At 41.6% G+C, this 13,102-nt stretch overlaps 1 protein-coding gene across 3 annotated transcripts in view; it reads left to right on the top strand.

Annotated features, from left to right (window-relative positions):
* Positions 1-13,102, top strand: part of MCF2 (MCF.2 cell line derived transforming sequence) — an 870,271-nt gene that overhangs the window by 485,403 nt on the left and 371,766 nt on the right. For all 3 annotated transcript variants that reach the window (XM_086918640.1, XM_086918639.1, XM_086918641.1), the window contains one exon: positions 2,939-3,058. In XM_086918640.1, coding sequence (XP_086774766.1) covers positions 2,939-3,058 — 120 coding nt within the window. The remainder of the gene's footprint in view (positions 1-2,938; positions 3,059-13,102) is intronic.

Raw genomic sequence — 13,102 nt, 5'->3', positions numbered from 1 at the left:
GGGCCACAGTACCGAGACCGCTCTCTTGGTTGTGGTGGAGCACATCAGGAAGATGCTGGACCAGGGTCAGACGGCGGCACTGATCCTATTGGATCTCAGTGCCGCCTTCGACACGGTTTCCCATCAGATCCTTATGCATCGTCTTGTGGAAGCAGGAGTTGGAGAGGTAGCACTTGAGTGGTTCCGATCCTTTCTCACGGATCGAACCTTCAAAGTATCTACACCACCCTATGTCTCCGCCCCTCGCCCCATTCGTCAGGGTGTCCCGCAGGGTTCGGCCCTCAGCCCTACCCTATTTAATTTGTATGTTCAGCCGCTGGCGGAGGTAGCCCACAGTTATGGTCTCACCATGGTGTCATACGCCAATGACACGCAGCTGGCGGTGGCACTTAATGGTGATTCCCAAACATGGATGCCCCTACCTTTCAGTCAGCTCTTAAAGCTGTGGCAGGCTGGATGGCGAATAATCGACTCCAACTCAATGCCTCTAAGACCGAGGTCATCATTTTTGGTAGGGAAAGTGGGCTATGGGGAGACCAATGGTGGCCATCCGAGTTGGGCCCTGTTCCCACTCCCGTAGCTGAAGTTAGAAATCTCGGGGTGTGGCTCGATGACAAAATTTCCTTCACTCCCCACACTAAACGTGTAGCTGGTACATGTTTTGGTGCCCTGCAGTGCCTCCGACCTATCTTCAAATTTTTTGATGCGGACACCAGACAGATCATAGTCCAAGCTTTGGTTCTCACCAGATTGGACTATGCCAGCTCTCTGTTTTTGGGCTTGAATCAGGCAGAAGTAGCTCGCCTTCAGCGGGTTCAAAATGCGGCGGCCAGGATGCTGGTCGGCCTTCCGAAGTTCGTCTCTGCTCGTCGAACCATTCAAGATCTCCACTGGTTACCTGTAGGTCAAAGAATTAAGTTTAAAGCTCTCTGCTTAACCTTTAAAATTCTTAAGTTAGCCTCCCCTCCTATCCTCTCGCAGACAATCCTTCACTATGCCCCTTCCAGAGCCCTTCGATCCTCAGGGTTAAATCTAGCCATTGTTCCACGTTTTAAAAAAGCTAGAATGGGTGGACGTTCTTTTTCAGTGTTGGCGGCAGCTCTCTGGAACTCTTTGCCTGCCCCACTCCGTTCCATCCCTGACCTGCTCCCTTTTAGGAAGGCATTAAAAACCTTCCTATTTTCCGCAGTTTAGTCCCATTCCTGTCTGGTTACCTCTGCTGTGTTGTTTCACCATCTCCTAAAGCGCCGGGACGCCTCTTGGCTGCGGAATCTGCGCGCTATATAAAATAAAATAACATAACATAACATAACATGGTCATGTGAAGATGCTTTTAAATAAATGGTAATAAGGTCCTCACAAATGTAAGTTTCCAGAAACCAGTTTTAGCAAGCCTGGTGGCTTGTGTCTTTAAAGATTAGCACTGCTTATGACCTCACATATTACATCACTCACACCATGTTCTAGGACATCATTGATAATATTACTGTTATTGTTACATCAGTTAACTATAACTGTCAGCGGCGGGTCCTCCGTCTCCATTTGGGCGGAGGAGACCCCTCCCCTCTGCTGCGAGTGCAGGAAAGATGAAAAAATAAAATGACTTTAATACTATATCATTTTTCATTGCTCCCTACCCAAGCCACTGTGATGACTGGCAGAAGGGATGGAGTGGTGCTCACTCCAGTTCAGAGTGCGCATTTCACTTTGGCCGAGTCTCGGTAACAACGCTAAACATCCTGTGATTCTGGGCACATCACTTAATCTCCCGTGCCTAACAAAAATGAATGTGTGTCCTCATGTAACGAAACTGGTGCTATGTAAAGCTCTCTGATACCCAATTCGGGTCAAGTTTGCGCCATATAAAACTCTGCAGAAAAAAAAACATGTCCACTTTAAACCTCTCCGACCTGAGATAGATAGGAGCAGAGCAGATACTGGCCTCCAGTGCCTAAGGGAGTGGGGAGCCACCCCACTTCATCCAGTCCTGGTGCTTCGCTCATGTTGCATTATCAGCTCCATGAGAGCAGCATCTGGATTGGTTAGGGAGAATTGGTTGAGGCTTGAGGACTTGTTCTCAGACTGCCAAAGAGAACACAGAGGACACGTGGCTAAGCAAACAATTGATCTGTTTTATTATTTCCTTTTTGACCCACTGACTGTCACAGTGAGAAGCTCGCATTGCCTTCAACCTCAGCTCCAGAGCTCTCAATCGTGGCCCGTTATAAACAAATCACTGTTAGTGAGCCATGATGAGAGCTTTAGCATTGAGCCTTAAGGCATTGTTGGTTTATCACAGTGCCTGTCACTGGGTTAAAATTCACTTCACTTGACGATGCATCTCACTATTAAATATCACTGCCTGCTATTGATAACTAATGAAGTTCATAGTTTTTTTTTAATTTAAAATGCTATGTTTAAACTGATATTTTCACCTAATTATAATGTCACTTTATCCTTTGGTTGCATATTATCTATCAATCATCTCTCCGTGGATGAGTATTGTGGGAGCTAGTCCAGTGGGAACATGATAGGTCTTAATATACGTTTGTGATTTTGTGCCCTCTAAACACCTTTAGTATCCTCCTGACAACAGTGCAAACATATATATGATTCCTATTAAAGGCATATATATATATATTATTCCTATTAAGTATGTTTTCGCATAAATCTACTTGCTTAATCGTCTTCCTGTGAATAATTTTTGTAGAGCTTTGCTTCCAATCTCTATAACCTATTCTTTGGTTAGAGGTTGGTTGGAACCTTCCTCGAGTCTAAAACATGAGTTTATATTTTATGTTTTGCTAAATGTTTAAGGTAGGAGTACTATTTTATCATGCCTTTTGAAAGATCTGGTAGGTTGATAGTTCTTTTGTACACAAGATGCTATTATCTTACTTTTAGGTGACCCTTGTAATCACAATGCTTTGTCTTTCAGAATTCATTCCCAGGAAACTTGCACCTAGTTCTGGTTCTACGTCCTACTGGATTTTTTCAGCGCACCTTCACAGATATAGGCTTTCGGTTTAGCCAAGAAGATTTCATCCTCAAGCTACCAGTAAGAGACAATTACATGTTTATTGTTTACCTTGTTCTTTCAGTACTCGGCTTCTTCGAATGCTATGCAATATTAAATGTTCAATGCATCTTAGTAGTAATATGTACAACTTTTGAAGTTAAAGTAACTTTCTGTCAATGTGGACCATGTATATTGACCGGTGAACTGGTAATCTATGACTAATTTATCAGTATTAGAATTGGGCAATTAATCACTAACAACATGTTAACTTTATAAAAATCAAGATTTCATAAAAATTGTATTGCCTTCGGTAATGCTGATAAATAAAAAAAAATACTTTTTTTTACATCTTCCATTAACTGTTGTCATTTGTGATGCTGAACATTTCACTTTATTACTGAGAGACAAGTACTTTAAAAATTTTTACTTATTGCACAGTTTAACAGCAAAAACGTTGCAACAATGTCATTACTTTTCATAACAGCATTAACTGTGCCCTTCCCATTCCTTTTGTCCATTGTAAAGGCAAAAATATTCTGTAGTACTCCTACTCAGCTCATATCCGAGGCATCCTTAAAATCATCTGCCTAGATAAGCTCTTAGGCGTGCCAATGTTTCTTGTGGTTTTGCCAATTGATTATGGTTCCACAAGATCCTGATATAGGAACAAGTTTAATTGCCATTCACTTACCACTGGAATGAATAGCCCAGTGTAGTTCATATAATGCAGCACATAGCCAGTAGTAGAGACATTGTTGTAATCTGTAGGTTTTCTCAATGTTTTGATCTTACCCACCATTATCGTTCATAATGCTTGACCAGGGGCTCTTTAGGTGTCCACACATTATCTATTTTCTCGATAAAATCACCCACTGTATGCCAATACGGATGTATAATATGCAGGGTCAGACTGGTCATAGCGGGCACCGGGCGTTTCCCCGGTCGGCCACCAGGGTGGGGGCTAGTTTTGGGCCCCTGTGGGAGGCATTTTTGTTACCGGGCCGGCTATATCGGCCCCCTGTAACAAAATCGTCTGAAACTGTCCCTTGCAAACAGCTCGGCTGCACCCCCCTGCTCCCCAGAGGTGCCGGCCGAGCAGTTTGCCGGAGCCGGTTTCGGTTCCCAGTCTGGCCCTGATAATATGCCTCTGGCATTCTTCATCTCCCACATTCCTCTGTGGCGGTCAGATAAATGTGTTTTCGTTTTTTGGAGTATAGTATGTCTCATGTCTGGAATTGTAGACCAGTCTGGTTTGATCGCTCAACCACTTCCATTCTACGTCCAGTACATCCCCCATGGTCATATTGCTCAACCTGGAAAAGCTAGTTGATATGCCCTCTATGTGATCCTCTTCTCCAGAGTCACCCTGTGTAAAGTGGAGACCATGTTGCCTCTGCTTTCTTTACATATGGCTATGCTAAAGAATGTGAAGATTTTTATTTAAGCCCTAAATTCCAGAAACAGTTTGCTCGTTATGTAAATGTTCAGAACATCTTCAGCTCTCTGCTGACTTTATTTTCTTTACGTAACAAAAACATTTTACATTGACAAATTTCACTAAATGTTGGGATGCCTATTTACCATCAATCCCTTACAGCCTTTTCCACCAGTGCTTGATACACCTGTTATGTCAGTACAGTGGACCAGTGAGGAGAATGCCAACTGTAGTCCATTTTCTCCAGTTTTCTTCTCTGTCACCCAATATGATCTTGTAACCTGATGGAGTGTTGCCTGTATGAGGCAGTAACGAGATGTAGTTTGCACTAAGATACTCTGAATCTCTGCGTGGGACAGCACAGAACCTTTCCTAAACCAGATTGCTGTGTACCCAGCAGGTGCCAATAAACATTACATTTCCAAGACTGCTGTTGATAGGCCACCTTTGCTATATGATTGGCTGTAAGTATGTCCCACTTAATCTCTTAAATTAGCAGTTTGCCCAAATCAGACTTCCACAAAAGGATCTAATCTCTGTGATAAATTGTTGTACCAGCCTTAAAAGAATATTTCTGAATAAATATACAAATTAGGCAATATAACCATAATTAGGCGCAAGAATTAGTCTATTATGGACAAATAAATCAAGTACATTTAAATATGTTCAATTAAGAGAAGAAAAGTTGAGAGAATGTTAAAGTCAATTAGCTGGATGCTATTGTAGGAAACCATCCTAAATTTCACAAGCTATAGACATTAATGATACAATGAAAACATGTCTAAAGCACCTGAGCACCACAGCTTTAACTCTACCATTTCACTGCGGATAAACTCATACATGCTATTAAAGGTGATATCTCAAACGATATCCTTGATTAAAGGTATCTGCCTCAAATTCCCAACTAAGACTTGGGTATTTATTAGTAACAAATGGATATCACTCATGAAGAAAATAGTGGCCAGTTATTAATTATACAATATCTGTTCACCTTTTAACACTGCTATAATAAGCCCAGGACTTCACAAAAAGCAAACCATGTTTTTCTAGGCTCGAGGAAATTGACCTCCACAATTTATTTATTTATTTGTGTACTTGTTAAGCGCAACCTATCACCCAGAGGGCATCCTGGCGCTTTGAACTTCGGCAGACACACAACTCACTGCTCAAACAATTTTCGGGAACAAATACGTTTTCAGCGCTTTCCTAAATGGTAGGTAATCCTTGTGGCTTCTCAGAGAGAGAGGAAGGGAGTTCCATAGTCTGGCCGCCGCAACACTAAATGAGCGGCCACCCATCCTGACTCTCTGGAACCTCGGGACCACCAACAAGCTGGCTGAGGATGAGCGGAGGGGCCGCGAAGCAGCATACCAAGCAAACATGTCGCGAAGTGGTATTGGGCCCTGTTGGTGTACGGCCTTGAACACCAGACACGCGGCCTTATACATCACTCGCAAATGCACCGGGAGCCAGTGCAGGTCTCTTAAAGCCAGAGTGGAAGAGCTAGATCTAGCCCGCGAGAGAGCCAGCTTGGCCGCCATGTTCTGCACCCGTTGTAACTTCCCCACCAGGTTTTTTGGGGCCTCCAGAAGCAGCGCATTGCAGTAGTCTAAACGACTTAAAATAGTACTGCGAACTACCTCTGGCCTGGCCTGGGCGGGGAGAAGAGGCAGAACTTTGCGCAACATGCGTAACAGCATCATGTACGTAGAGATAGTTTTGTTTACGTGCAGGTCGAGCTGTAGGTTCGGGCCAAAAATAACCCCCAAGTTGCGGGCTGATTCCGCCGCCGCTACTGGTTCCGGGAAAGCAGTGGGCCAGAAGTTCTCTGGAAGAGCCCGCGGAATTCGATCACTGGAGCAGTGGAGCACCTCTGTCTTAGAGCTGTTAAATTGGAGGGAATTGGCTCGGAGCCAATCCGCTGTAGCTGCCATACAGCGATGGAAAGTTTCCAGTGAGACCGCGTTGTTACCTTCCAGAGAAAAGACCAGCTGGGTGTCATCGGCGTAATTAAAAGCCGAGACACCAAAAGATTTAATAAGCTGGACTAGGGGGCGAAGATACAGATTGAAAAGTATCGGGCTGATGGCCGAGCCCTGTGGAACCCCCTGTCCCACTTTCCGTGGCTCAGAGCGGAAAGGAGGAAGCGAGACCAGCTGTTGCCGGCTACCCAGATAAGAAGCCAACCAATCTCTTGCGCAATGAAAGTGTTTTGTCAAATTCAAGAGAAATATAAGAATACTTGTGTACTACCACACATACAGACTCAGAAAACCCCCCAAAACCTATTCGATCCAGCATTTACATCAAGTGATAGGGCTTTATTTTGGGGCAATGTCCAGATATCATTAAAGCCAACTTGACAGCAAAAATCAAAGATCAATATAGGCTTTATATTTAATCATATATCAGTATGGAGAATGAAAATGTGCTTTTTCTGCCAATGGTTCCCTTCTTAGACAGGCCTTCTTCTTCTGTAGGTGTTCAGTGGTTTATTCACTTACAGTGAGTTACCATTAGTAGTGGGGAGAAGCAGTTGATGGTCCAGGGGTGTGCTCCACGTCCATCTTTGTTCTCGTTTCGTGGTCTATAGGTTGATAAAACAAAAATGCATGCTATACCCCTCTGTTCCCTTTCTTCCTCCACTGTCTTCAATAACTATTTTGGCTTTATATACTGGATGGGGAGAAACCTTATCTTCGTTGTCTAGATTCTCTGATTGGTAATGTTGTTTTTCTGCCTTTTTCTGTTCTGTTTTGATTGGCAGTTATCCTAGTTACTGATACGTCATTGCCCCTTTTTTCATGGAAAACAATAAGGTTGAAAAATTGTGTTTGCTTCCTAGGTTCCTTTAAACGTGTTTTTCCTAGTTGTGTTCGATATCCCTGATTTAATAGATCCCATTGTCTTTTTTTGAGTGCATCATGAGTCCCCGAGGACTAGTCCAGTGGGAACTTTGATATGGCTTTGGGATCCTGCTACCTCTATTTATCTTGTGAGACCAATCAGGGTCCTCCTAGTTTGAACATACATGGAATGGATTACCCTGTCTCAGTAAGTTCAATGTGCCCTTGATTCCAAACAAAGGGCCCATCCTGCAGGTACTGGCTTGCACTGTAGTCAGTTGACCATAACCACCATGAAAGAATGTGGCCAACAATGATGCTGCTGGCGAGCAATATGATGCAGCACACTGGAGACATCCATCGCTATAGAGCGGCTCTGACTGGGAACTATCGGGTAGACTGCGAGGCATGCTTCAATACCCTCCTCAGTTGTGTTTGCATGAAGCTGTTGCACCACACCAAAGGTTTTTAAAGGAACAAGTCCTACATTCTTCTTTAAAGTCAAAAGGGCCAATTTAGCCTTTCATCTATCTGAGGTCATTAAATTATGTATCACTAAATTGAGTAATAATGTTTCACTTTTTATTCTTTCAAATTAAGTGTTTACCATACAGACTATTTACAATTGCTAACTCTGTAGTCTGGTGCCCAAATATTTCAGAATTCTTTAACTGAAGGGACATGAAGGTGTCTATCATGCAATTTTAATTTAAAAATGCGAAATAAATGTACGATATTTGCATTGTATATATGTGAAAAAACAATTCCTAGGCAATTATAAATGCATGCAAATAATAATATGCGGAGGGTATGACAAAAACACTATAAATTTAGCTAAAATATACGTTGTTGGTTTTATTCAATACAAAAATACAAGGCTAATTAAAAACAAATCCATGAAGTCATTGCATTTCTCATTACACAACCGAACAAGGTTACATGCATACAAATTTTTAGATACACAATTGGAATTCGTAAAATAGTAAGAAAATTATCATTCAAGTAGTAATTTATTAGACGTGCGTTTCGGCGTATCAACCGCCTTCTTCAGGAAATTACCACACTACCTACAAGAAAATTCAGTTATATAATGTTAAAAACAGTTATAAAAAACAACTTATTTTAAAACATATTAGCATTTGATTATCTAAGTCTGTGATAATTCACTGTTTGACCTCAAATGTTTACAACATAAATCAGATTTACACAAACCACCATGTATCTTTAACGGTATTTCAGCTTGTATAAAAAAAAAACTATTTCTATTGCCATACCACTCCTATCTTCAAAAAACAGACAATGCTTGAATTGATATTCATGGCTTTATCACAATTTTAGGGCACTCACTTATGTGCTACTGACGTCGAAACAATGATAAAGGAGAGAAAAAACCATAACTGCGGATATATGATATTCCAGCTAGTAGGTTTATATTTCATTATATAGGTCCAGTAGAGAAGGTATGCCTACTTACTTTAAAAACTCGGAGAGTATATAACAGTTCTTGAATCCTATTTCAGGGTTTCTATATTCGATTAAAACAATTATTCCTGCAATATAGAAACATCTGGGTATTTATATCAAGCCAATGTTCTTATTTGTTGTTACACAGTAATTTTACTTAACATATAAAATAGCAAAATGAGCCATACTTACTAAAAAATCCCTCTCTGATAATATAGGGTTGTTGACTTAATGGACGTATTCCATCTTGTTACGTTTTTCTCATGTGACCTCCTTTTTATCTGTAGCCATAGAATTTATTTAATAATCATGGGACTCTTTGCCCTACATAGTTAAGTATATTTCTATTTTATAGTAAAATGAGAGGCCTAATTACGGGTGGTAAAAACGGTACATAGTTCTCTTTAATATGTAATGATGAACTTAATCACAGCACAGGCTGGCTACTTATTACCAAACTAGTTAGTATTAGATGGGGGCTATACCGTGATGCATTGTGACTTTTGCCAATTCTACTCGACTGTGTTCAGGACCACCCATAATCCCTGACGATAACGTTTACCAGATGGAAATATAAATCCAAATGCTGTTGTTTTAATCAATCAAAGAGCTAGATGACAACGACTAATCAAACGACACATGGAGAACATAAACACACCAAAGTCCCAACAATTACAACTCAAAATCTCCACCATCAGGAGACCTTTTCCTAAATTACAGATCTATAAGTTCTTGCACCCATCGTCATATATTGGCATTTATCACCAACATGGCCACATCTTATCAGAAAGAAACTACTGTCATCCATGCACACAAGAAATGGTAACCATGGCAAACGAAACATTGAGCAGTGTGAGAGAGAGCACAGAGTGTGGGTGTTGGAGGATTGCATTTTACAGTTGCTGAAGGGAGGGTACAGAGGACACCGGAAATTAGGGGAGGGTGCATACTTACCTGGGTATCAGCAGCGGAATTAGCTTTGAGCACAAGACACCACAACGGTGAAAGAAGTCACTTTCCTGAATAGTAAAGGTGAGAGAAACTCAAAAAGTGAGACATATTGATGAGTGCATTTTATGGTCAACGAGAGGGAGATCAGAAATGGCATAGGTCATGTTGGGGCTCACTGCGATGAACATCGAAGATGAAGTGAGGAGACGGATGGTAGGATTCAGGAATGGAGGGGGTGCTATGACCTGTCCTACAGAGTGAAGGAGTGTACAAAGTGTGGGCTGTTGTTGCGAGAGAGCAACATCAGCCGGGGGGTGGGGGGGAGAATTACTAAAAATGGAGGGAGTGCATACTAACTGGGGTGGCAACAGCAAGGGGAACACTTGGCAAAGTGGGCCCAAGATTGGGTAGGGGACAGTGCTTAGCATTTTTTTAAAGTGCCAGAGCTCTTGTCAAGAAGCCACTGCAGCATGCACCATCCATTGCCCCTGCCAGAACTACCACTGGTAGTACCAATCCTACTACTAACCATGACACTCCTTCAAGTGTGACAATTCAGACTATTCCAGGCTACCCAAAGCAATAAGAATGACGTAGGCTGCAGATATTAGTCCTTTTTAATGCATATTGACTAGTTTAAAAAAAAGTTGTGCTCGTCTCAAAATTAGACACACAGCAGCACCATGTGGCAAACTGTCATAAGTGCCTGTGTTGAAACCACCAGCTCAAATTAAGCACAGTTAAGGAAGCAATGTTCTCGGCTACAGCAGGAGGTAGAGCTTAAAGGCCAAAGGTAACAATAGAGCAAAGCCATACTAATTTAGTAAGCATGAGAAAGAGAGCTGAACTAGAAGGTATGTAAGCAGGGACAACAAACTGGCCAGTAGTGGAAGGGCGAGCACACAGTGCAGGCCGTAGTCAAAAGAAGAGGAGTCGAGCAGTGATGGTTAGGATCAGCTCATGCTACACCCGTTTCTTCTGTTTTCCATCTGCCTGGTGTTTCACACACTTTCTCTTCTATTCATATATGTATTACGTTTCTAAAATTGGCTGCTGTCTGCCTTCTTATAATAAGGCTTAATAGGACTGAATTCTTTTTTTTTTCTTCAAAGTCAAAGAATTGCTTTATTCGGTTAAAAAGTTTAAAACCATCAAAGAACACCACAATATTACATTTCACAGTTGATCCTATTTACATACAACGGTGACACATCTATATACATTATAATAATAAAAGTGCTATACATTTGGTAGACACATGGGCAAGATAAAAAATTTGTCACACACTAAAGATTGTTAGCTTACTAAAAGATCTAAAATTCATATAAAAATTGTCACAGCATAAAAAATCTTTAAAATACTGGGGACAGCATTCCAGACGGGGTGGAGAGAGGGGCTTTAAGGTATTGATAATTTCTTTCTGCATCTCATCGCCCCAATAATATAACTCGACACTCCAAAACATACCACAGTGGTCCCAAGCATTTGTAGGTAGACCAACGTTGGTCTGACCTGCTCAAAATTATACCCTCTTAACAGTGGCAAAATACATTTCTCGCGTAGTAATACATAAAACTTACAGAAAAATATCATGTGGAGCACGTTTTGCTCAGAATTATTGTCACATGGGCACGACCCCAAATTCCCACTATTAGCAAACCCTCTGGGAAAAGACAACAGCCATGGTAGCATGTTATGCTTAAACCTTAGTAAGACAGACAGGTGGAATGGCTTGTTCACAAAGGTTAGGTACGGCTGAATCTCTCACTGAATTCATTTTTATACATTAGGTTTTTCAGCATGTTTCGATACATCTCTGCAACTCGTTAATGTAAAGCAATTGTTTTGGAAGAGTTACTGCCAAAGGATTTTGAAATATCAGTTAGTGGCATTGTAAACTCTACAATTTGTCATTGAGATACACTGATTTTAGGAAGTAGTTAAATAGTTTGGTTTACATGTTTTCATTTTTGATAAAAAGAATGTAGTGTCTTGTACTGGACTATTGTTATGAGCGAATGACATGGTTGCTAATGGTACCACTTAAGTCAAGAATGAGCTTTACATTTCCTCAGCTATTTGTATTCTAAATTTAGCTTGTATGCATCAGCATCATTCAAACGACATCAGTTTGTTGACATTGTAGTAGCTCACTATTCTGTACAATATATTCCAAACATCCCTTCTTCGCTCATCTCTTTAATAATATATTGACCTTTTGCATGGCGTGTGTTCTGAATGAGGTTAGCCTTCAGCTTCTTGTGTGGTCTAGTTCTCAAAAACAGGCCTGGCAAGCTTTCGTGGGACCTCAGTAAAACATTTACAAATAGCTCCCTTCTTTTGATTCTTAACCAAGCAACTTTTTGGAATGTTGTGTGTTTTTAAGCAACAACGTGCCTAAGGCATTGTTAGAATAGGCATGGTATTCAAAAACACTTTTACACACTATTTTGAAAACACTTAATACTAATTAATATTAATTAATGGTTTTATGTCGGAACAATGAGTTCCTTTACAATGCCTACCTGAACAACACGGTCTCTACTACGACGGCAACTTAACCATGACTAGCTTTACCATGCATTCTTTTACCACGATTTTATGTGGTAAAGGCATGCATGCTAAACAGCTATTTGTGGCTGAGTTTACCCACCCCCTCCTTTTCCCACTGAGCCCTAAATACACACCCAACGTCCTTAAAACCACCCCCTAAATTTAGCGTAACCCCCTCTGACCTCCTAAAAACTACCCCTTAAAACTAACCCGAAACCCCCACCCCTAAAAACTATCCCACTCACCCACCCCCTAAAAACTAACTCAAACCCCTCTCACCCCTAAACACTAATACAAACCCTCCCACCCCCTAAAAAATACCCGTTACAACTACCCCAAATCCCCCACCCCCTAAAAACTACCCCTAACCCCCACTCGCTAAAAACTAACCCAAACTCCTCCCATCCCTAAAAACTAACTCGAACCGTCCACCCTGTAAAAACTAACACAAAACCTCCCACCCCCTAAAAACTAACCCAAACCCCCACCCCCTAAAAATTAACCCGAAACCCTCCCACCCCCTGAGAACTAACATGAACCCCCCACCCTCACAAACCCCTCTCACCCCCCCCAAAAAAAGCACACAGCCCCCCCCTTCCACCTTGAATCCCTCTTATCTGTTCCTGTCTGATGCTCCTCTGAACTCCACCCTGCACGTGCACTAAACTGACTTAGCCTTAACCACGCACATGCATGGTTAAGGCTAAGCCATTTTTCTGGAAAGTCGTTCGGCTTGCGTGACTCCGGAACTCGTTCCGTAGTCGTTGTTGAGGATGTTTCCCTATTAATTCACATTGCACCTGTAATATTTAAATCTACATTAGATTTATGTAA

The sequence above is a fragment of the Lissotriton vulgaris genome, chromosome 4_1 (genome assembly GCF_964263255.1).
Source record: "Lissotriton vulgaris chromosome 4_1, aLisVul1.2, whole genome shotgun sequence".
Taxonomy (NCBI): domain Eukaryota; kingdom Metazoa; phylum Chordata; class Amphibia; order Caudata; family Salamandridae; genus Lissotriton; species Lissotriton vulgaris.
This window is presented reverse-complemented; position numbering and strand designations above follow the sequence as displayed.